The sequence below is a fragment of the Lepus europaeus genome, chromosome 9 (genome assembly GCF_033115175.1).
Source record: "Lepus europaeus isolate LE1 chromosome 9, mLepTim1.pri, whole genome shotgun sequence".
Lineage (NCBI taxonomy): Eukaryota > Metazoa > Chordata > Mammalia > Lagomorpha > Leporidae > Lepus > Lepus europaeus.
In genome coordinates, this window is record NC_084835.1 from 61,406,028 (window position 1) to 61,431,158 (window position 25,131).

The 25,131-nt window shown below is 45.9% G+C and overlaps 1 protein-coding gene across 1 annotated transcript in view; it reads left to right on the forward strand.

The window, feature by feature from the left end:
• The window catches only part of LAMA1 (laminin subunit alpha 1), a 170,511-nt gene that overhangs the window by 10,702 nt on the left and 134,678 nt on the right, over positions 1 to 25,131 (forward strand). The window contains exons 2-3 of the mRNA XM_062201378.1: positions 22,880 to 23,050; positions 23,241 to 23,353. Coding sequence (XP_062057362.1) covers positions 22,880 to 23,050; positions 23,241 to 23,353 — 284 coding nt within the window. The remainder of the gene's footprint in view (positions 1 to 22,879; positions 23,051 to 23,240; positions 23,354 to 25,131) is intronic.

Consider the following 25,131-nt stretch of genomic DNA (forward strand, 5'->3'; position numbering starts at 1 on the left):
GGCATTGCAGGGTTGATGGTTGATTGCATTGTTCATTCTTCAGTTCATCTCAAGTGTACAAAATGCCTTCCATATCCAGGCATTGTTGTGTGCTAAGTTCTTCCTTTCTCAGCACCTTTAAATGAACCACAAAAGCCCCCACAGCCTGTTCTCTTGGGTAACCTGGGCTACCTCCTCCTCTTCTGATCCAGCTTGCTGACCTGCACTTGTGCCTTCAAGGGTCTGGTGACACCAAGGCCCAGCTGGCCTCATTCCCCCACTGCTGCTGTCCTCCTCTGCTCTTTCCTTCCATTGAGCATTCACTGGGCACTTGCTTTGGCGACCTCGTTCAGAAGTTCCCATCATGATTTAGCTCATTATTTCTCTTCTTGCTCTACCCAGTACACTAAGAGTGGAGTAGTTTCCTAGTTCCATAACTAAATGTCCGAGGCAGACTAACATCACAATGAAAAGTGCTTTATTTTGACTCACAGCCCTGGAGATTCACAGTCGAAGATCCAGCAGGCCCCATTGGTTTGGCCTATGCGGGTGGTGTTACTGGTAGAGTCCCAAGGAGGCACAGGGCATCACGTGACAGGAGACAAGGGAGCATGCGTGTCTGTCTATGTCATCTCTCTTCTTATAAATCAGTTCAGCCATGAGGGCCCCACCCTAGCGATCTAACCTAATCTAATCAATTTCCTAAGGCTCCACCTCTAAATAGCACGATTGGGTTAAGTTTCTACCTTCTTAGTGTGCTTATCATAAGACTTTGGGGTCTGAACTGCATGAGGTGCGGGAATTCATATTCAGACCATTAGTAAAGAGCCATTCTTCTTTCTGTGTACCTGTGGCATGCGCCACACACCCTTGACCTTGCGGGCCCTTTCCCTCCCTGTCTGTGCTGCTCAGGGTACTTAGGGAGGTACTGCACTGACCAACCCCTGACTGAGCAGAGCCAGAGTCTGGAGCTTGGCCCATCTGCAGCTCCGCCGACTTCCAGCAATAGCTGGCATGAAGTCTAACATGGCCTGTGACCAGTTTTCAAGGAATGCAGGAACCGTTGGCATCCAGAGCTCCCCAGGAGTGAATGAATGGCCTGCAGAGCTCATCATGTCATCCCATCCCCTGTTGAATTGCTTTCTGCCTTCTCACTCTGTAGAACTGATGTGCCTGGTACTCTGTGATGGGGTCCTTCTCAGACCTTTCCCAACTTTTTCCTGCATTGCTACCCATGTTGTGGCCCTTCTGTCACATCCCTGGTCCCCTAGTGTGACCTGGTGGCAATCAAGGCCTGTGCACCTTGCCCACACTGCTCCAACCCATTGAAAGCTGCTCATCTCACCTGTTTTGTTCTGACTCATTCCAGTCTGCCCTGTCCTTACTCTCACTGCTACCACAGTGATTTGTCTGAACATCTGAGCAGCATAGCATTTGGTGACTGCTAACCTGCCTGTCTGTCCTGGGGGGCTAGCATTTGGTGACTGCTAACCTGCCTGTCTGTCCTGGGGGGCAGAGACTTTTGCCCATATGTGTAATATCTAGCACAGTGCCTGGTATGCAGTGTCGACTCTGTAAGTATTTGCTGGATGAATGACTGTCCCAATACAGATGAGTGACAGGGGTAGGAAAAGAACCCAGTGGGCATTATTTAAAGATCCAGGCAGACAGACGGATGGGATTAGAGAAGTCACTAAGGAGGACATAGTCAAATAAACTCACAGAAAAGGGCAGAGGGCCAGCTCAGGACGGCTGGGAGGCCTCAGTGGGTCACCCAGACAGGGTTCGGGGACAGCAGACAAAGGAGAATCCAGGTAACCAGGTTAGGGCAGGGGGTGGACAGAAGTTTCTGAGAGGGTCTCAGCTCCTGGCCTAAACCAGAACCCGCCAGCAGGGAGAACTTTGCAGCTGAAATAAGTTCAGAGAATCTCCTTTTTTTTTTTTAATGATTTCTTTCTTTATTTGAAAGGCAGACAGAGTTATGGAGAGGGACACACACACACACACACCAAGAGAGAGAGATCTCCCATCTGTTGGCCCACTCCCCAAATGGCTGCAACAAGCCAGACTGGGCCATCCTGAAGCCTGGAGCCAGGAACTCCATCCAGGTCTCCCATGTGGGTTCAGGGGCTTAGGCCATCTGCTGCTTTTCCAGGCTGATTGACAGGGAGCTAGATTGGAAGTGGAGCAGCCGGGACTTGAACCAGGCCCATGTGGGATGCCTGTGTCACAAGCAGTAGCTTAACCCGCTGTGCAACAACGCCGACTCCAGTTCAGAGACTTTCTCTGCTTTTGGGTGGGATCCAAATGTAGACAAAGAAGAGACTCCGAATCTAGTAACCATAGGGTGTGGAGCTGGATGTCTTGAAGGGATTATTTTTAAATGATGTATTTTTTTTTTTTTTTTTGAAAGGCAGTGTCAGAGAGATCATCTTCCATCTGCCGGTTTACTCCCCAAATGCCTGCAGGAGTCATTGCTGGGCCAGGCTGAAGCCTGGAGCTGGATACTCCATCAGGGTCTCCTGCATGGGTGGCAGGGACTCAAGTATTTGAGCCTTATCTGCTGCCTCCCAGAATGCACCAGCAGGAAGCTGGAGTGGAGGTAAGGGAGCCAGACCAGAACCGAGGCACTCCCATGTGGGATTGCCTGTGTCTGGAGCACCAGCTTAATCTGCAACACAATGCCCAACCCTAAAGAGATGATTAAACTTTGTTTTCTATTTACCAATGCAATCCACAGAGAAATGGCATTGTGTTTGAATTAATATTTACTGATGATACAGTTTCATTTTCCTTAAGACTCAGGTTGTATTCAACTAAAACTTACTTCAGGGTGTGGAGCAACTGATATTAGCAGTTCACTAACTCTGATAGTGAACAAGTATTTGTTGTGTTTCTAGAATGTACCACACACTGGTGACAAGCGGTCCTTCTATCCCCCAGTTCCAATATCAAGTAAGTATGGAAAAATGCCCAAGAATCCTGCTGCGCGTGTTCGTCAGTGCAGATTTGGGAATAATTTCTGTTTCTGAACATAACCAACATAACTCCACTTGCTGAGGCCAACCGTGCCGTGGTCAACAGAAAGAGAATTCAAATGAAACCCCACATTGCCACTGCATGGAATCGCCTTTTCATGTAAGGGGTTTCACTGCAGAATATCCCACTGTGTGTGACTTCAGACGTGTTGGCGATTGTTGACTAGCTCATTGGCATTTTGCTGAGTTGTTGTATTTTCCAAAGAAGGTGTTTTTTTTTTTTTTTTTTTTTCAAAGAGAACTTTACCTGATTGGCTTTCAAGGACTTTGCCTAAGGGAGGGGGGAACAGCTGTTTTGCTGCAGGCATTCAGGACCAAGGCACACTCTACTCCTCAGAGAACAAAGGCACACAGAATTTATTTCACAGATGGATTTTTGTTTGATAAAAATCATTTATTACTGAATAAAAGAATGGCCTATTCTCTTTCAAAATGTGAGCATAACATCTCCTGTGTCTTTCATGGTTTCTAACTCCGTTGGTTTAGTTTTAATTATTATAATTGACTGAATTCAAATGGGCTTCATTTTTATGTGCTCAAAACTTTCTCTGAAAAATTGTGTGTAGGATGGTTTTCTATAAACAGAATCTTTTGAAGTTCGGTATTAAAATAATTCCAGAATAATGTTGGAAGGAATCTGCTAGTTAAGAAAATAAACAATCTTTTGGTTACTGTGGTCTCCTGACCCTAGCCAGCTTGATTGTTCTGTATAGAATGTTGAGGGTCTTTGGTGGATAATGGTAACCCATGGGAGAAACTGGAGGGATGCAAGGATTGGTTATGCCCCTAAAGTTTGGCCACCAGCTGATCACAAAAGCATAACTTGGATCAAGCACCAGCTTGCACAGTACACATTATGAACATGTTTTTATTAGCAAGCAGGCCTGAAACTGTCATTGACCATCTCCTTTAAGTTTGACAAGTGGGTGGGCACTGTTGTGCAGTGGCTAAGCCTGCATCCCATTTTGCAGTGTGGGTTAGAGTCCTGGCTGATCTGCTTCCAGTCCAGCTCTCTGCTAGAGTGCCTGGGAGGCAGCAGATGATAGCTCAAATGCTTGGGTCCCTGCCACCCACTTGGAGACCTGGATGGAGTTCCTGGCTCGTGGCTTCTGGTCTGCTCAGCCCTAGCTGGTGGAGCCATTTGTGGAGTGCCCAGTGCACGCAAGATCCCGTCTCTCCCTCTCCCTCTATCATTCTGCCTTTCAAATACATAAATAAATCTTCTTGGCAACTTGATAGAGTTGCAGCTTTTGGTCATCTTGGAATTCAGACTTCTGAATCAGCGTTAGGCAGTTGCCAGCCATCGTCAGCCCATGGCTGGATACAAGCCGTTTTAGGGATCCAGCCTCAGTTGCCATCACCATCCTTCGGCACATAGATGCCAGGTTGCATGATTCTATACCTGCACTTACAGGGCAAATCTCCATGTGATAACAATTTTTATTGCAGTGGAATTTACGTATCATAAACATCCAGCAGTTTTCCATGTATAGTTTAATGATTTTCTTAGTGAATTTAGATTATTGTAACTCTTCATGCTTTGTTTTTTTCCATAATACAGATTTCCTCTGAACCTTTGGGAGAGCCTTAGTCTGCATGGATTTCAAAACTTTTGCACCAAAATAAACTTATCTTTTCATTCCATTTTTTCATAAACTGTTTTTTTTTTTTTTAAAGGGAAGTCCCTGAATAGTTATAGAAACCAGGCATGATGTAATGCTTGCCCCCTTCAGAAGAGCTGGCTGGTTTTTTTGGTTATGTTTTTAAGATTTATTTATTTGAAAGAGTTACGGAGAGAGAAAGAGAGAGAGCTCTTTATTCTGCTGGCTCAATCCCCATATAGCGGCCATGGCCAGAGCTGGGTTGGTCCAAAGCCAGGAGCCAGGAGCTTCGGATCTCCCTCGTGAGTGCGGGGGCCCAAGGATTTGGGCCATCCTCCACTGATTTCCCAAGCACATTAGCAGGGAGCTGGATCAGAAGTGGAGTGGGGGCTGGTGCTGTGACATAGAGGGTAAAGCCTCTGCCTGCAGTGCCGGCATCTCATATGGACGCTGGTTCAAGTCCCGGCTGCTCCACTTCCAATCCAGCTCTCTGCTCTGGCCTGGGAAAGCAGTAGAGGATGGCCCAAGTCCTTGGGTTCCTGAACCTGCATAGGAGACCTGGAAAAAGCTCCTGTCTCCTGGCTTCAGATCGGTGCAGCTCCAGCGGATGGAAGACCTCTCTCTCTCTCTGTCTCCTTCTCTCTCTCTGTAACACTGCCTTTCAAATAAAGAAATAAATCTTTAAAAAAAAAAGAGGGAGAAGTGGAGCAGCCAGGACTAGAACTGTTGCCTATATGGAATGCCAGCATTGCAGGCAGCGGCTTTACCTGCTATGTTACAGTGTTAGCCCCTCTACAAACATTTTTAATTATTCTGGTAGAGTCATGACCACAATATTCTGTGGAAAATTTCTAAGACTCCAAAAACTGTCCTCATGCTCATATATACTCAGTCTCCACCCCCACCCTCTCCCTAGCCCCAGCCCCAGCAATCATCTGATTTCTGTACTTGGATATTTGTCTTTTCTGGACATTTCATACACAGAGAATCATTTGGTATGTAGTCTCTCTCTCTTTCTTTGTAAATTTTTTAAAAAAATTTATTTGGAAGTCAGACTTGCAGACACACACACACACACACACAGAGACAGATCTTCCATCCACTGGTTCACTCCCCAGACAGCAACAATAGCCAGGGTTGGTGCAGCCTGAAGCCAAGAGCCAGGAGCTTCATCCAGGTCTCCCATGTGGGTGGCAGGGGCCCAAACACTTAGACCATTTTTCACTGCTTTTCCTGGACCATTTACAGGGAGTTGGATCATAAGTGGAGCAGCCGGGACACAAACCGGTGCCCATATGGGATACTGGCTAGAGCATGATGCTAGTCCCTAGTCTTTTTTACCTAGCCTGTCTCACATAATGTGATGTGTTCTAAGTCTACATTGCATGTGTCAATAATTTGTACCACCTTTTTTGATGAATAATTGTCCATGATGTAGATCCATCAATATCGTTTATTTAATCATCAGTTGATAGGTATTTTGATAGTTTCTAGTCTGAAGTTCTTAGGAATCATGCTGTAAATATTCATGTAAATGTCTTTGGAGGTAGGTTTCATTTTTCTTAAGTGACATTTCTAGGAGCTGGATATGGATTATATGGTAATCTTAGTTTAAATTTTTAAAGAAATTCCCGGTGTTTTCTAGAGTGACTGTGCTGCTTGCATTCCAGCAGTATATGAGCTTTCTGGTTTCTCTACATTCTGATCAACATTATGCATTATCTTTTAAGAAAGATTTACTTATTATTTGAAAGGCAGAGCTACAATATAGAGAGAGGGAGAGACAGAGAAAGAGATCTTTCATCCTCTGGTTCAGTCTCCTAATGGTTGGGGCTGGCCCAGGAGAAATCCAGGAGCTAAGAATTCCATCAGGATCTCCCATAAGAGTGGCAAGGTCCCAGGTACTTGAGCCATTTTCTGTTGCCTTCCCAAGACATTACCAGGGAGCTGACTAAGAAGTGGAGCAGCCAGGACTTGAACCCCTGCTCAGTATAGGATGCTGGCATTGCAGGAGACTTCTTAGCCTGCTGCCCCACAACGGTGGCCCATTGTCTCTGTGATGCTGGGCATTTTAATGGGTTTGAAGTCATATCTCAGAGTTTTAATTTTCATTTCTCCAATGATGAATGACATTGAGCATCTTTTCACATGCTTATTAGTTGTTCATCTCTTTTCAATGAAATGCCTATTCAGATATTTCCCCCAATTTTAAATTGGATTGTTTATAGTCTTGATATTGAGTTATAAGGGTTTTTTCATATTTTATCAATAAAAGTCCCTTATCAGAAACTTATTTTGAAACTTTTTTTCCTCTGGTATGTGGCTTGTCTTTTCATTTGTGTTTCAAAATGCCACGTTTTTGTTTGTTTTATTTTGATGAAGTCTAATATATCAGTTTTTTCCTGGATTATTCCTTTGGTCATATCTAAGAATTCTTTGCCTAATCCAAAGTCACGGAAGTTTGAGCTTATGGTTTTTTTTCTCTAGAAGTTTTATTGTTTAACTGTTACATTTAGTCTAGGATCCATTTTGCGTTAACTTAGTGTATGGTGAGAAGGCAGGATCCCCATTCATGGTTTACATATGGATAGTCAAGGGTTCCAGCAGTGGCTTTGCTGTTTGTTGAAAAGACAAAACCCCTTGGTACTTTCATCAGAAATCAGTTGACTTTAAATGTAAATGTATATTTCAGTGCCCTGTGTATTTTGTTCCATTGAGTCAGATACTGGTTCTTCAGCTGATATTGGGCTACGTGGCTTCCTTTGGCTTTAGAATACATTTTGAAATTGGAACTGTAGGTGATTCAGCATCGTTCACCTTTTCTAAATTGCTGTGATTCTTCTAGGTCCTTTGCACTTCGATAGCATCTACTTGCCAGTTTCTACACAAAAGCTGGCCGAGCTTTGGATAGCAATTGGATTGAACCTATAAATCAATTTGGGCAGAAGTGCTGTTTCACAATATTGCATTTTCCTATTTTTGAATAAGAAATGTTGCTTCTTTCATTTAGATCTGTAATTTTTCTCGAAAAATGTGCATAATGTGTAGGCTTTCAGTGAATTGGTTTTGAGTCTTTTTTGGTTGTTGTGAAACTTTTTCCATAAATATTTTCTTCTTCTTCTCTTCCTCCTTCCTTCTCTGTTTTCTTTTTTAAATAACAAAGCTTGGGGGCCTATGGAGATCTGATCAAGTCCTTCTGTAGCCCTTGTGTTTCCAGATCTCCTCCTTACATTGGCTGATCCAGCTGTCTGTCACTTGTCCCTGCTGGGAAAGGCACCTTAGGCTAGCCCAGAGATGAGCTTTCCTCGTGGGTTTTCCAGAGAGTGCGCTACTTTTGATGAGACCATCACTGGGTATGCCCGTCCTCCGGAACAAGCCAGACATCCCTAGCGGTGACGCTGCTGATTGTCATGGTTAGCACTGCCATCGCAGGTACCAGCCGGTGGGCTGAGAGGAGGGTGCCGTAACCCCAGGAGGAAGGCAGATCTATTCCCCTACACTTACCTGAAACACTAGCAATTAGAAAAAAAAAAATTTGATGTTTATTTGAGAGGGAGAGAGACAGACGGGCACAGAGATCTCCCATCTACTGGTTCACTTCTCAAATGTGTGGAACGAACAGGAATGGGCGAGGAAGCTGGGAGCCAGGAGCTCAGTCCAAACCTTCTACTTCAATGGCAGGAACCCCATCATGTGGGCCATTCCTGTTGCCTCCCGGGGTGTGCGCAAGCAGCAAGGTAGAGTCAGGAGCCAGGACGCAAACCCAGGTACTGCAATGTGGGATGTGGGTTCCTCACCAGCAGCTTAACGGCTTGGCTCAGCTAAACGCTTGCCCTTAGCAATTATTCACAAAGGAAATTTTCCCCCTTTGTTTTCATTTGATTTTCAAAGACCTGAAATGGTTGTTTTGAAAGGTGTTCTGGAGGGAGGCCTTGTCACACCGTAGACTCCAATACCGGCAGAAGTCCCTCTAAAACATCTCAGTTGATGCAGTTGCTTTGATCCCATCAGGGTCTCCAGTGAGGATCCATTTCTATCCATCGCACCGTTAACAATCCACTAATTTTACCCACAGCGCGTTGCTGGTGTTACCCTGCTAGTTAGCAAAGTGCTGGTGTCCTTGGAGACAGAAATAACAGGTGGCTGTGGCATCGGGGCTGTGTTCCTGAATGGAACTCCAGCTGAGTCCCCCCGGGAGGTGCATCCAGCATTGTACCACTAGTAGCTATATATGAGTAGGGCAGCCTATGTCACATCACACACAGACACCTGCAAGCTAATTTCAGATACTGTCCTGGTTACCACTGATGTTTAATTGGATTTTCCTCTTGAGTCAACCTCAGTTTACATCCTCAGTTCAAATCCTTCTCAGTACCTCCCACGTGAGGAGCGCTGAGAAATTCGGTCCCTGAGAGGAAACACAGGCCAGATTGAAAGCAGTGCTGTGTTGGCTGCTGGGGACGCTGGTGCCAGAAGCTGAGAGAAGGGCTGGCATTCTCCGGCAAGCAACTGAGGTCCCCCAACCTTGGCAGAGTTCTTCAGGGCTGAAGCCCCAGGGCTTGGAGAAACAGCTGGGAGAGGTCAGAGTTCATGGGAAGAGGAGAAAGGGTAAGTGGGCAAGTGCCTGTTAGAACTGAATGGAAAAATCACACTGTTCTGTTTGTGCATCCTTGTCAGGTGTGTAACAAGACAGGGCATTTGGTCTTTACTTGTTAGTTTTAAAAGTCGTGGGGCCGGCGCTGTGGCACAGCGGGTTAATGCCCTGGCCTGAAGAGCCGGCATCCCATATGGGCACCAGTTCGAGTCCCGGCTGCTCAACTTCTGATCCAGCTCTCTGCTATGGCCTGGGAAAGCAGTAGAAGATGGCCCAAGTCCTTGGGCCCCTGCACCACGTGGGAGACCCAGAAAAAGCTCCTGGCTCCTGGCTTCAGATCGGCACAACTCTGGCCATTGCAGCCAGTTGGGGAGTGAACCATCGGATGGAAGACCTCTCTGTGTAATTCTGACTTTCAAACAAATAAATAAATATTTAAAAAAAAAAAGTTGTGTTAAAGAAGACGTACATAAGTGTGATTTAAGAAGGAATTTATTAGTGTGGTCCAGCCTGGATTTTGGGTTCTTTATTACTAAAATGTGGCAACTTGAGAAATCTTCGAAAAGTTCATGGAAAAATATATCGGATGAAAAAACTGCGTGGATTTCAAACAAGTTAGTGGCAAACAAGCTCATCGTGTAGTTCATTTTTGCACGCACTTTTGGGAGGCCCTCAGTACAGTAAATTTTCTCTCTGCCTGTATTATGATAATACAAATACAATATGGGGAAGAACCTAGAAGATAAAAGGGAAATCATTTTAAGTATCTGCTTTTAAAAAGAGCAAAAAAAAAAAAAAAAAAAAAAAAAGTGCTGGGGGTTGGGGAGGGCTCAGGGACAAAGTGTGACCTTGACATTCCAGCTTCTCTGGGCAGGAAGATGAGCCCACCGCCCACCTGTGTCAGTGTGCCTGTGCTGTCGGAGGTTATTTGAAAACTCACACCTGGACCTGCACCCTCCCTTGGCAGCTCAAATGCAAGGTCCAGAGGCGAGCAGACAACAGCTTGTCAGTGTCTACCACGCTGCCAGCCAGGAGCTCCCTGTCTGGGAGATTTGCTGTGTGATGGTGTGGATGTTCCTATCTTTAATTTCCTTTGGAAAAAAAATTTTGTTATGCAGCATATTGGTCTTGAATTTATTTTTAGATTTTTTTTTAACAATTTTATACTTTGTGCAGAAAAAGGCCTTGAGACATCCATGCTTCTGGCTGTGGACTGTGCATGCATGGATGGGCCCTGAACTGCACAGATTTGTTTTAATAGATTTCTCTTTGGTGCTCAGTTACTATGGCCATATGTTCTGTCTCTGACTTTGGAACCCTTGAAGATCTTCCCTCTTCAAAGTAAGCCAAAAACCATTGCCTTCATGGAAGTACTGCTGTCCTCTAAAAATGGGGGGGATCTGGAGTTCTGGTTAAATTAAACAGTGACAGAATCTTTGCTGGAGGGAGCATCATTTAACTTGTCAGTCTGGTGACTTCTGTGCCAAGCTTGGCTGAATTGGCTGCACCCAGAGTGCGAGAGCTGGAGAAAGCCTGAGAGATGAATTAATCCCTTGAGCTCAAAGCAGGACCCCAGGGGCCTGTTAGACACGAAGCTTCTCAGCACCAGCCCAGGCCAACAGACTCAGAATGCATTTTAACAAAGTCCCCAGGCAGTTTGTGTGTGTTAAAGTTTGAGGAATTTTTCAGTTCTCTCTACCTTGCGTGTAGTTCACTCATAGTTATCAAATCTGTGAGTGCTAAGGATCACTGTCCATTGTCCTTAATAATATAGCATTGCAACATTTTTAACATGAGTTTAGTAATTTTTGGAATTTTTATTTATGTATCTTACTAATTTGAAAGGCAAAGGTCGGGGAAGAAAGACAGAGAGAGAGAGAGAGAGAGAGAGAGATCGATCTCCCATCCACTAATTCATCCCCAAATGATGCCAGGTCAAAGCCAGGAAGCAGTTCAGTCTGGGTCTGCCCTGTGGGTTGCAGGGGCCCAAGTACTTGAGCCATCACCTGCTGCCTCCTGGGGTGCACAGTATGAGGAAGTTGGAATCCAGAGCACAGCCGGGGCTTGAACCCAAGCACACCAATCTGGGAGGGTGACCCAATGGCATCTTATCTGCTATACGAAATGCGTGCCTCCATATTAACCTTTCTCATGGCGCTGTTCTTGCACTGTGTGCAGACCACAGGGAGACATAGCAGTGTTTCCTGCCTTTGGAAGGTCAGCTGTGCTTGTGGGAAAACTGACTTTGCTTTTATTTTCGCCACTGTTGAGTTTCCAGTCATTCCGTGGTGTGGTGTGTTCATCTCTTTTCACATATTTGATGCCTTTTCACAACATGAACTAGGTCAGCAACGAAAATATCTAACAAGGAAATGATGGACACGCAGGGTAGAAAACCCACGCTTCTGTCCCCCCCTCCCCCCCCAATCCAGTATACTTCCTGTTGCTTCTCACTGGCGCAGGGAGCATTTTGGGAAACTACACTCCTTCTCACTTTTCCCCACATCTGGATGAGGCTGCCCCGGCGCATGGCCGTGTCTCTGTATGTCACGGGGGCCTGCACGACGGGTGAGCAGTCTCCTACTTTCCATGGGAACTCAGTCCACAGGAGACCTCTAGGAAGGGAGCAGAAGAGACTGACGCCAAAGGGCTGTGACAGAGGCAGCAGTAGGAGTCTGGTCTGGTGTGTGATGTGTCTGTAGTGTGTGCTATTGTGTGGGACCAAAAAGGGTTCTAGACAGAGGGAAAGGTCACTTTTGACCAATGCTACTGTGAGGCCAGGTCAGTGGAAAGTGAACTGCTTGTTGAGTTTGGCAAGAAAGATGCTGATGGAGACCTGAAATAGGGTATTGTTAGTGATTCAAGACAATGGAGATCCAGTTCAAGTTGAGTGAAGAGAGAAGGTGAGACAAAATACTGGAGAGAGTGAACACTGTTCTTTTTTTTTAAGATTTATTTTATTTATTTGAAAGACAGAACTATAGAGAGAGGTAGAGCCAGAAAGAGAAAGACGACTTCCATCTGCTGGTTCACTCCCCAAATGGCTGCAATGGCCAGAGCTGAGCTGATCTGAATGAAGCCAGGAGCCAGGAGCTTCTTCTAGGTCTCCTATGCGGGTGCAGAGGCTCAAGCACTTGGACCATCTTCTACTGCTTTCCCAGGCCGTAGTAGAGCACTGGATCAGAAGTGGAGCAGCCGGGACTCAAACCAGAGCCCATATGGGATGCCAGTGCTGCAGGCCAGGGCTTTAATCTGCTGCACCACAGCGCTGGCCTCAACACTGTTCTTATATAACATTCCTTATCTAGTAATAGCTTTTTTTTTTTTTTTTTTTTTTTAGTAACATTGATTCCTTAATGGTTTGTTACAATTTTTTTTAAAGATGTATTTATTTGAAAGGCAGAGTTACAGAGAGGCAGAGGCAGAAAGAGAGAGAGAGAGAGAAAGAGAGAGAGAGATAAGAGATCTTCCATCTGCTGGTGTACTCCCCAGATGGCCACAACAAAGCCAGGAATCTGGAGCTTCTTCTGGATCTCCCACGTGGGTGCAGGGGCTCAAGGCCTTGGGCCATCTTCTACTGCTTTCCCAGGTCATAGCAGAGAGTTGGATTGGAAGTGGAGCAGCCAGGACTCGAACTGGCACCCATATGGGATGTTGGCACAGCAGGCTTTACCTGCTATGCCACAGCACTGACCCTCTAGCAATGGCTTTTTTGAGAAGAGAAAAACAACCACATTGAATGTGCCGGGTACTTAAAAAAGTTCATGGAGTATGGAATTAGAAGATGAGTTTACTTTGGTGTAAAACAATTTTGAAATCCTTGCCTAGTTCTTTTTTTGTTAAAGTCAGACTGCTTTTTATTTACTTATTTTCATTTTACTTGAGAGGCACAGTGACAGAGAGAGAAGCAAAGACAGAGATACTGTCATCTGCTGGCTTATATCTCAGACGCCCATAAGAGCAAGGGCTGATCTAGGCTAAAGCCAGAAATCCAGCACTCGGTCTGGATCTCCCAAGAGAGCGATGGGGACCCAAGTACTTGAGCCATCCTGTGCTGCCTCCCAGGATGGACACCAGCAGGAAGCTGAGGAGAAGCAGGATTCCAGCCAGGCACTCTGACTTGGGTGTTCCAAGTGGCACCCTACCTAGTGTGCCAGATGGCCACTGCATGGTTCTCCATGACAGCTTTTTGAGGATCCCTCATCTATGTCTAGGGAAAGAGGTAGCCCAGTTTCAAGAGGAAAAACAAGATCTGAAAAAACCAGTATGATCATTCCCAGTGAGAATGGCAACCAGATAATTGAACTCCATGTGTTTGAGTGGAGTATTTACTCTTACGTTTGTCTATTACTGGAGATCCATAAGATGAAAGGCGTCTGAAGTGACTTCTTGGTGAGATGGCCTTCTAGATGGGCACTGAATGAAATCTCTCATCTGGTGGATCCAACCCCCTCGGGACACATTCGACACCTCGGGTGCCAAGCCATCTAATCAGAGGCTCTGGTCAGTGGACAGTTGTAAGGACACTCCCTTACTGAAGGTACTGCTAGGCACCTGCAGGACCAGGTACTTCATTTGAGGAGCCAGTGCAGGATGAGAATGGAGCCATCCTGGTTTAAATTTTGGAAAACTTTGAGACAATCTCAGCAGGGCACTGCGCCAAGGGGGACACCACAGGTTGCACACTCAGGACACAGAGCTCAGTACACACCCGAGATGAATTTCCAGGGCTGTGTAGGTTTTAAAATGTAACTGAATAACATGAGAAGTGGCAGAAGAAACAACAAAGGAAGAACAAAGACCTTGAAGCGTTTCTAGAAGAGTCCATGGTTTTTGGAAGCAAGTGGCGTGATTAGAAAATGCTGACTTAATGGGCATTTTTGAGTATTTAATTAAACAAATGCCATAAGCATTCCAAGCATTGTAAATGACAGAAGCAAAGTAGCTGCAGGGTTGTCACGCAAAGTGACAGCCTTGTTATTCAAAGTCTGAATTTGTTTTTTTCTTCCTCTAAGCCAAGGCCACTCCAGTTAAGGATTTGGAAGGAGAGAAGGGCAGCAACTTTTTCACCATATGGGGAATGATTGGAAGTTCTTTTATTTTATTTTATTTTTTATTTATTTATTTTTTGACAGGCAGAGTGGACAGTGAGAGAGAGATAGAGAGAGAAAGGTCTTCCTTTGCTGTTGGTTCACCCTCCAATGGCCGCCATGGCCGGCACGCAGCAACTGGTGATCCGAAGGCAGGAGCCAGGTGCTTCTCCTGGTCTCCCATGGGGTGCAGGGCCCTAGCACTTGGGCCATCCTCCACTGCACTCCCGGGCCACAGCAGAGAGCTGGCCTGGAAGAGGGGCAACCGGGACAGAATCCGGCGCCCTGACCGTGACTAGAACCCGGTGTGCCGGCGCCGCAAGGCGGAGGATTAGCCTATTGAGCCACGGCACCAGCCTGGAAGTTCTAAATGTATGTGCTTGTAGCAGTGCCTTTGTGTTTTCTTTATGTGCAGTAACGATTCTGATTGGGTAGAGTATTTCAGTTGTCACCGCTCCGTGAAGAGCGAATGACAGCGCTCTCTGCAACCGTAAACGTGGAGGCCCAGTGAACACCCAGTGTCATTGAGTCTGAGTACGAAGCAGGCATCGAGGGGGAAGCCTGCACGTCCTGATAACGCAGAGGACGTTTGTACCCAACTTCCTCCTCCCGTTTGCTTATCTTGCAGTCAAACCCTCTCTCTTTGTCAAGGACACTGTGAGGACATTGGTGTGGATGTGGAACCCAGCAAAACCCTGCTCCCTCTTTTTGTTCCTCACTACTCTCTTGTTTTCTGCTCCTCTTCCTGTTCTCATGTGAGGGAAAAAAGTCAACTGTGTTAATCGCCAGCCTCCCAGGAGCCCAGGAATTTGGGTTTGCCTCTTCTCTGGCTGTGTGGCTCCCTCCCTCCCTCCCTCCCTCCCTCCCTCTCTCTCTCTCTCTCTCTCTCCCTCTCCCCCTTTCTCTCTCTCCCTCCTCTTTCTCTCTCCCTTGTCACCTTCTCCCTCTCTTTTTTCTATAAGGGTATTGGAAAGGGCCCTGGTGCTTACCCAGTCAAATCTCTAGAATATCTTAAGCTTTCTTTTACTCACAGCCATCAATGATTAAATTGGTTTAATCCAAAGACCAAGTCTTTGTGTTGGGGCAGAGGCAGAGGAGGGGGAGGGGAGCTCTTCTCTGTCTCAAGTTGAAAGGGCTCCTAAGCTGGAGGTGACTCGGATGGCCTTCATTTAAACAATGCTCTAAGTGTTAACATATTTCTTTCTTTCAGTAATAAAATAAGGAACCGGTAACTTGTAGGGAAAATTCTCATTGGAAATAAGAGCCCTGTTTTACATTAAGCCAGCAAGAAATGTATAGCTTTGATGTTTGACTATTTCAGTGTTTTGAGAATACTATAAAATCTAATATTAAATATTAAATGATATTAAAAAGTTCATTTAGTGGTGATTAAAAATAATTTTTAATTCATAATGAATAACTGGAAACAGAGTTCCTTTAAGTACTGCACCAAGTTTTGGGTCACGGGTTTCTCAAGGGAAAAGGACAGTGAGAGGAGGGGGCTGGTGTTACAGGAGCTGCTCCTGGCTGGCCAATCAGAACAGGGATAAGGCCTCTGAGAAATATGCAGGCTCAGGAAGGCATGTGGAGGAAAACATAGTTTCCAATTCAGCCGCTTCACACCGTCCTGCTGTATTTGCACTGTTTTCTGGAGAGAAAATAGTTTGGGTTCAGACGAAGTGTGGCTCTGCTTGTAAGGAAGCCCTGAGCTTGCTGGGGTGTGCCCCTGTGAGTAATTTCAGTTGCGCCCTTCCTTCCTCTCTCCCTCTCTCTCCTTTCCTATACGCCTATGGTCCTCCATGTGGAGCCCTGGCCCTGTGCTGGAAGGTGAGGCACAAGAAATCGGATAATAACTTGGATTTTGGGAGGGTGATTTTATTCTGTGGAGGGAAGGACTGAAGCTATTGTGTAAGTCCCAATGGTTTTCTCTAGGTTTTCTCTAGGCTGGTCCAAGCAACCTGGATGCCTTGAGGACCCAGGTGGCAGCTGCTGCTCCAGACCTGCTGGTCAGGTCACTCACTGGGGATGTCACTGAGCGTGATGTCAGCTCTGGGCTTGGTTGCAGGGGAGCCGCGCACTTGCCACCACTCACCTTCTCTATCCACCTGGGGCCATAGCTCGTGGGCCTCCTGGCTGCCCCTGGGCAGGGATGCATAGGTTCCTAGAGGAGGAGAGGGAAGGAGACCAACAAAGTCACCTCTGTCACCTCCTCACCTCCTTCTTCCACACTGACTCCTGCTACCAATGTTTCAATCGAAGCACCTTCCTACCAGGGTACTTAAGCTTTTTGGTGCTACCGGATCCCTTGGGCAAAGCCTGTGGACCAGTGCTCAGCCACCTGGTACTGTATCAAAGGAGAATTCTGGAATCACAGCATCTTAGGAAAAGAAGACTCAGATAATTGAACAGTTGAGCAAACAGAGACTTGAGAGATTGTCTCGTGCTGAGACATTTGGTTATTTAGTAGTAGAACCAGGATGAGGGCCTACACCTTGGGTTCTGTGCACTTCTTAGTGGTCCATGAGTAAGAGTAGTTCCTTCCGTCCTTCATTTATTCATTCTTGCATTCAGGCATTATCAGGCATTCACATGGGCCGGATGCTGATCTAAGGCAAGTGAAACTCACAGATCAGCCAACTGTTGTTATTATGTTTTGGAGAAGGCTACTGGTCGCTATGATTTGGATGCGATATGTCCCTCAAAGGTTCATGTGCTGGAAGCTTCGTCCCTGGGGTTGATGGGCTGAGGACCTTTAAGAGATGGGGCCTAATGGGAGCAGGGGACACAACTCTTGGAAGTGATCGATGGAGTTTTGAGAGGCCCTGGTTAGTTTCCCTAATAGCAGGTTGTTAGAAAGAGAGCAAGCCTTGCTCCTGCATCTCTCTGGCTTCCTGTCTTGCCATCGGATCTCCCTCTTGCCTGCACTCGTACAGTGATGTCATCTGCCATGTTCTGACATAACCAGAAGGCCCTCACCAGAGCCAGGCAGATGGTGGCAGCATGCTCTTGAATCAATCAATAAGCCCCTTTTCCTTATCAACAATGTAGTCTCAGATATTTTGTTACAGTAACAGAAAATGGCCTGACACGGGGTGTTGGGGGGTGTGGGAGGCAAAGACAGGGCTGAGAAACACGGTGGTTTACTTCTAATTCCAGACTTCTCCAGCTGGATTAGACACAGGTCGACTGGTTACTAGTCTCTGTGTGAGTGGTGGGCGCAGTGATGGGGCGTGCTGACTTAGGCTAGGGTGAAAGTAGAATGTTGACCCTCGCCCCGGGTTCAGAGGTGATCTGGGTTTAGCTTGAAGGAGGAATAGGGCGTGGGTGGATACATGGAAGGTGCAAAGGGAGGGCAATTGAGCTTGGTCTGAAGAGCAGTGAACCGTAAAAAGAGTCTGGACCCACGCTTGTCAGGTCATGACCTTGTACTTTTGTGTGGATCACACCTTACTGGCTTTCTTACTCTAGAACCTCTCATCTAGTGTTTTTAAATATTGCTGCTTTTTAAAATGTTGCACTTAACAACACCTGAGAGTAGACCTCTCTCTTTCCTTCTTGACTGTGAGAGCCTGGGGGTCAGGAAGAGCCGAGTCACTCATCTCAGCATCCTTGGGAGGTGCCTGGCATGGTGCTGCATACCCAAAAGGCGCTCACTGAAATTGACTGCACATTCACACTGACACTGACTCAGGAGCATGCACTTCTAGTACTCTGAATTCATGTCCTCCTGCAAAACCCATGCCATTACACTACCTTAACATTATTAACCTGGGATATGTTATTAGAATACCTGGGTACCATTGTCATCATTATCCTGGAATATTACTTAATGCTTCCAGTATTTTCACTAACTAATGCCATTGACAGTGGTTCAAGGTGCTGTTTTTATTGTTTAATCAGGTGATTGCCACGTTTCAAAGAGAGTGCTGAGAAACAGGGGAGTTTGCTTCTAATTCTGGATTTCCTTCTCTAATCAGTTTGTAGATGTTTATGTGGGTAAATGGTAAGACTTGGGAGGTGGGCATTGGGTAAACAGAGAAAAAATGCATGAATGTTTAGGAAAAACTCATCTGTTTCTCAGTGTAGAAACTTAAATTGCTACTTTGCCAAAGGTTCCCATAGATTGAATTAGAAGTTTGGTTGTTTTTCATAATAAAAACTCCAGACATCAGAAGCCTCTTTGATTCTTTAACTGTATAAAATATTTATGATCCTTCATTTCAGTCTGGGAAAAAATGCCTTGAAAATATTGTCCCCGATCCCTTAGCTAAGAATTGAATATCTTTTCAAAACATCACTTTGATTTTGAAGAAGGATTAGGAAATATACCATTTCATGGGGCTCAAACACTTTTTTTTTTCCAAAATGGAAAGAAACCTCACTTCTTTTACAAGTGAATTGAGGCTGTGAATCGTTGGCTCTGTTCATATAAAAAGTATTGATGAAGAAGTTGTAACGAGTCTCTGCCTAATCTGATTATTTTAGGTGTTTTATGTTTAAGATGGAAAAACATATTTGCTAAGGAAAAAACCCAGGAGCCTCTGACACTGAATTTTTAAACTATCTGAAACTCTCAGGTGAGAACTGTGGCAGTTGTGTGGTAGCCAGGGTGTCCTCCAGCACATAACCACGTCGTCCGCTCGTGTTGTCAGGGGAACTTTCCAGTCGATGAGCCGGGCATGGAAATGCACTGCAGAAGGCCATAAGAGGAGGGCACTGCAGACAAAAACTGCTGGTGAATGAGAAGGAACTGATTGCATGCTTGATGGAGTTTGGCGTACAAAGCATTTAGCTGCTAGTTCAGTCCTGGAGGGAGGAAGACTCCAGTGTGTATCTTGGATGGCAGAAAAAGGTAGAAAGTAGTGTTGCAGGAACAGTAACTAAAGTAAATGTTTTTAAAAAGATGTTTATTTAAAAGGCAGAGAGAGAGAGAGAGAATCTGCTATCTACTGGTTCACTCCCCAAATGGCTACAACAGACAAGGCTGGGCCAGGCTGAAGCCAGGAGCCAGGAGCTTCTTCTGGGTCTCCCACGTGGGTACAGGAGCCCAAGCACCTGAGCCATCTTTCTCTTAGCAAAAATTGTAGTCTAATTATTGAGTACATGGCTAAGTAATGGGAAAATTGTCACATGTGTCATGCTTTGTTCTGCTTTTGATACATCTTTATGTGTAAGATCAAACTTTTATATTTGAGAAGGTGGATCTGTTTACCCTGATTGGAGCATTACACAATGTCGCATCTGTCAAAACATCACACGGTTCCCCATAAATAGGTATCATTTTCATGTGTCAGTTTAAATAAATGCATAAATACACAGAATGCAACCATTCTTCTTGGTAGGGTCTTGACCCTAAAATGTCCTTTCTCAGTCTTTGATGTCCCTTTGTCTTGCTTGGCACTCATGTAGCTTCCTTTTATTGAAATATTTCAGCAATCTTTGAAATGAGTCAGCAACCTGAGCAAGTTCTAAAAAAGCTCTTTTTACAACGTGCTTTCTCCAGGACGTAGTTCCAGCGTTCTTCATCTTCTAGCAGATGTGATCCTGTGCCACAGGGAATAATAAATATCCTGTAACCACAGAGTGAGAGTCAGTGTGTTACGCAAGGCATAATCTTTAGTGAAGATTTTCTAAAAAAAAAAAAAAAAAAACCGGGTTATCTGGGAAGGAAGTTTTAGTTTTAGTGATAGGCAACCTGGCTCTGTAAATATGTACAATTTTTATTTGCAAATTTTTAAAAAAGGAAAAAAAAAACCTGGAGTTTTTTGGGAAATGGATCAGTTCAAGGTTTGCAGGGCTGTGCTAATGAAGCTTTGAGCCCGTCTTTGTATTATTCTTTTTATTTTTATTTTTTTTTATTTTTGACAGGCAGAGTGGACAGTGAGAGAGAGACAGAGAGAAAGGTCTTCCTTTGCCATTGGTTCACCCTCCAACGGCCACCGCGGTAGCGCGCTGCGGCCGGCGCACAGCGCTGATCTGAAGCCAGGAGCCAGGTGCTTCTCGTGGTCTCCCATGGGGTGCAGGGCCCAAGGACTTGGGCCATCCTCCACTGAACTCCCTAGCCACAGCAGAGAGCTGGCCTGGAAGAGGGGCAACCGGGACAGGATCCGTGCCCCGACTGGGACTAGAACCCGGTGTGCCGGCGCCGCAAGGCGGAGGATTAGCCTAGTGAGCCGCGGCGCCGGCTGTATTATTCTTTTTAAATTAGAGTATATTTAAAGGATCAGCAAGGTAAGGGAAAACAAGTTCTCCATAGTCTAGCTGGCGTGAAGAACCCCCTGATGCTGGTGACTGCCATGTAACCGGGTGTGATTGGCCCAGGTGACTGAAGTTCATGTTCATGAGCTTCGTGCTGCTTTTTCTGGGTGACACAGGGCAAAGGCTCCAGGAGACAGAGTGTGGTGGCCCCAAGACTCCTACCCTTGCCCCCCAGTAGCACCAGGCCCTGTAGCTCCCCAGGGTGGGAAACAAGGAATTCTCTTGAAGCTGGGCAACCTAGGGGCCAAATAGGGAAAGGGGGCCGTTTGTGAGCTGGTCAAATGTGTGTCGCCCATGGACAAGCACATTATTAGACCCGTTCTTGCGACCTCGGTTTGTTTTCCTTGCTTGACTCATCTCTGTGACAGCAATGGACAGAGTTGACTGTACTGAAAACCTAAATGCTTGTGTGAGAAGTAGAACCCAGAAAAATGTCGCTGTAGCTGCTTGGATACAACATCACAGTTGAAACGTGTACCGTATTTTACCTTTTAAGCATGTAGGAAAGTGTAGAGTCAGATTATTAGAATATTGTCGTCGTGAAGGGTGGACTTGGTGATTCCTTCTCTCGGTGCCAAGCGATGAGCATCAGCCCCTGCTGCCGGGTGAGAGCCGCTCCCGAGAGCTTACCTGTCACATCCGTACCTGACTGCCGGCTGAGGAAACAGTAATTTGGGGGCTCAGTAATTGAACATGCTGATTCGTCTGATTCCTCATAGAGCATTTTTTACTCCTTTCCCATTAAAAATAAATCCATTTTAAAACATATGGTAAAGAATAACCTTAAAAATGAAAATAAGTATGAAGTCCGTTATGTTTCAAAATTAAGACTACTGCCCTAGAATACAAACATTCAATGACTTTTCTAAGGGGCTGGGGGCTTGTTGGAGTGAATAGGGCCTTTCCGTCAGGCCACAACTGCTGATAGGAGTTCTGTCTCGTGTGTGATGCCTTTGAAAGACTACCTAAGATGTTTCTGTTTAATGGGTACATGGGGAGCTTTGTTTTTTTCTTTTAATGTAGCGGCCCTAATAAAAATAACTTTTCATTTTATGATTCAAAATATTAAAAATTAGTATGAGAAAATTTCATTGGGCATATTAGGCAGCACCTAAAGATAAAAATTGGAGCACTGACTTCCTTCCATTTAACCACAGTTATACTGTGCTCTTTCAGATCTCACTGGAAGATCAACATCTCAGAAATGTTCTGTACAGGAAAAGATTCTATCCTGTGATCTCTGAAGATCAAGTTCTAGTAACTGGAGAAACGCCACTATGCCAAGACCCCGCCCATACTCTCAGTTAACAGTGTCCCTTCCCCTGGGTGTGTCCTCAGTGTCCTGTCCACCACGACTTCCGGGTCTCTGTGGATTCTGCCCCGCTCTCGTCCTCTCTTACCGAGATACAGTTAAACAGCTAAAGAGCCTAATGGAGATACTTTTCTCACAGTCGCCCAAAATTATCTTCTGAACACTAGTTTGGAGGCCGGCGCTGTGGCTTAACAGGCTAATCCTCTGCCTTGCGGCGCTGGCACACCAGGTTCTAGTCCCGGTCGGGGTGCCGGATTCTATCCCGGTTGCCCCTCTTCCAGGCCAGCTCTCTGCTATGGCCCCGGGAGTGCAGTGGAGGATGGCCCAAGTCCTTGGGCCCTGCACCCGTATGGGAGACCAGGAGAAGCACCTGGCTCCTGGCTTTGGATCAGCGAGATGTGCCGGCCTCAGCAACCATTGGAGGGTGAACCAACGGCAAAAGGAAGACCTTTCTCTCTGTCTCTCTCTCTCACTATCCACTCTGCCTGTCAAATAAATAAATAAATAAATAATAGTTTGGATCTGGTACAGTTCCCACCACCCTCCCCCCCACACACACACTTAAATATAAAAATCATTCAAGACAAAGGAGAGGTACAAAGGGAAAGATTAGTAGTAAATTAAAGAGAATTTTCAAAATTGGATCTTTGTATCCTAAAGTTTTTTCACCAAAGAAAGCAGAAGGCAGAGAGGGAGAGGGAGAGGAAGAAGGAGAGGGAGAGGGAGGGAGAGAGAGAGAGATGGAGAGGGAGAGAGAGAGAGATGGAGAGAGAGATTTTAGATCAGAGGAAAGACCTCTTGCAACCAGTGTTGGAGTCCCCTCCATGGAACAGTTTCACCTAGAGAAAACGCTGCTGAACAGCTCGCTTTGTGTGAGGCCTCCTCATTAGCACAAGGCTTTTATCACCTTTTTGAGTCCCTGCAAAGTGATGGGGGTGGGTGGGTGGAGGGTAAGCCTGCTTTTGGATTCCAGGGGCTAGGCTGATGCAGTGAATTGTGCCTTCCAGGTCTGTTTCCTGCCATCCTCAATCTCGCCAGCAATGCTCACATCAGCACCAACGCCACGTGCGGGGAGCAGGGGCCCGAGATGTTCTGTAAGCTTGTGGAGCACGTGCCGGGTCGGCCTCTGCGGAACGCCCAGTGCCGGATCTGCGACGGCCACAGCGCCAACCCCAAAGGCAAGCGCTGCCCCTTCCGTCCCGAAGCAGGCGCGTGCACTCACACGTTCAGAAACTGCGATGAAGATGGCCGTGAGGGAGCCGTGAGCCGTGCACCTTCACTGCCGTCCGTTTCTACCAGTTTAGATGTTCGAAAATCTGAAGCCAGCCAGGCCTGAGAAAAATGCGTGTCTTAATTTTCTCTTAACAGAACGCCATCCCATCTCAAATGCAATCGATGGCACCAATAACTGGTGGCAAAGTCCCAGTATTCAAAACGGGAGAGAGTATCACTGGGTCACAATCACGCTGGACTTAAGACAGGTGGGTAAGGCCACGGCTGCCGGGGAGTGTGTGTGGTCCTGTTTCGGAAAGTCTGGCTTGTATGTTGACATGCTTGCATTCTGAGCGCACAGGTGAAGTCCTGCTCCATGACATCATGCGTTGACACATGTGTCCTTCCCAGGTGTTTCTGAGAAGTTGCGAGATACGTTGCTCCCCCGTGGCCGATGTCCTTTGCAGCCACGTCAGCAGGGCATCCTTGTCTGTTGCAGGAGTCTTCAAAATATTTGTGGAAAACGCGTATCATGAAAAACCATGCAAGTGTTTCAAGCACTTTTGAACATAAGCTTATCTTTTACTTCCCTTTGTCCACAGATTTTTTGATGTGCCTGTGTATGATGCCAGGTTGTGTGCTTGATGCCAGCAGGTGCACTGGGGAAGGTGAGAAAGGGCAAAACACATGCAGTCCCTACCTATCCGTCTTTGCTGTCGGCGTTGTGCGGAGTCGTGTGTTACTTGAGGTTGGGAACAACCGAGCGTAATGTTTAACCTCTGACTGTGTCTCACCACCTGCTGTCCTTCAGGGCCATGTGTAGGCTGAAGTTCCCAGGGCTAAGGTGAGCAAAGTAAGGCAGAATTGGCACCAGTGGCACCTGCCACGTCTGTGGCCTCTTATCTTGCTTCAGTGCCGCGGGGGAGCCTGGAGGGAAATATGATTATTGGCCCTGGGTGCCCCAGGATTTCTGGGGACAGGAAGGGACAAGAAGGGGGAGTGAGTGGAAAGGGGGAAAAAAAAAGGAGATGGCAGGTGTTTTGGAGCTTTTGTCGCAATTTCTGATTTGAATTCTTCAGAAAAGTCATAGACATTTTTACTTATTTCCATTCAATTTCTCCTGTGTTAGAATCCATAAGTTTTATGTAAAATGGTTGGATCATTTGAAAGAAACAAATAGTTGAAGTGCACATTGTAAAATTTTATATTATTGGTGGAGATTTAATTATGAAGAAGCCTACATATTTGAGCAAGTGATAGTTTAAAAATGTGGAAGATTTTAAGTAAAACACAAGGCAGACTGATGTACAAGGAACCTCTGATCTCTAATAATTACAGTGAGTAAGGTAGCAATATGCTGACCTAGCATCCAAGCTGACATTTTAGCTCAGGACCACAATATCATAGAAATAACATAACACTTCAGATAGTGTGACTTGTACTTATATGGACCTCTTAATATTTCAAATACCCATAAAGAAAATGAGAAGAATACCCCCCCCCCCCTTTTTTGCTCTGGTATTTTTATACCAGCAGCAAGAATGGTTATTTGGGAAATTTTAGTTTTCCCATCACCTTTCTGATTTATTTCCCTTTTTCTAAAGCAAGAAGTACAACTATGGTCTGGTGCCATTTGACAACACGTGCTGCAGAAATGCGTTGTTAGGAGATTTTTGTCATGGTTGGCATACACCTAGTTGGTGTAGCCCACTGTAACCTCACATACATGATTGTCTGTGCAGCCCTTTTGTACAGCTGGCTGCACAATAAACTCACCAGCATCATCACACACACATATGTGTGGTGTTGTTGTGTTACAGCATTATGAGGGCTGTGAGGTCTGTAGGTGATGGGGTTTTTCAGTCCCATTAAAATCTATGGGATCACTGTGGAACAGGTCGTCCACCGTGGACTGAAACCCTGGGCACATAGCTGGAGATGCATCATTAGACATGTGAGATTGTATGTGCTTGGCCACATTAAGAACTGAATATTCTGCATGTAGATTTCAAACCCGTGTTCTACTATCCATTGTCTTGTTGCTTAG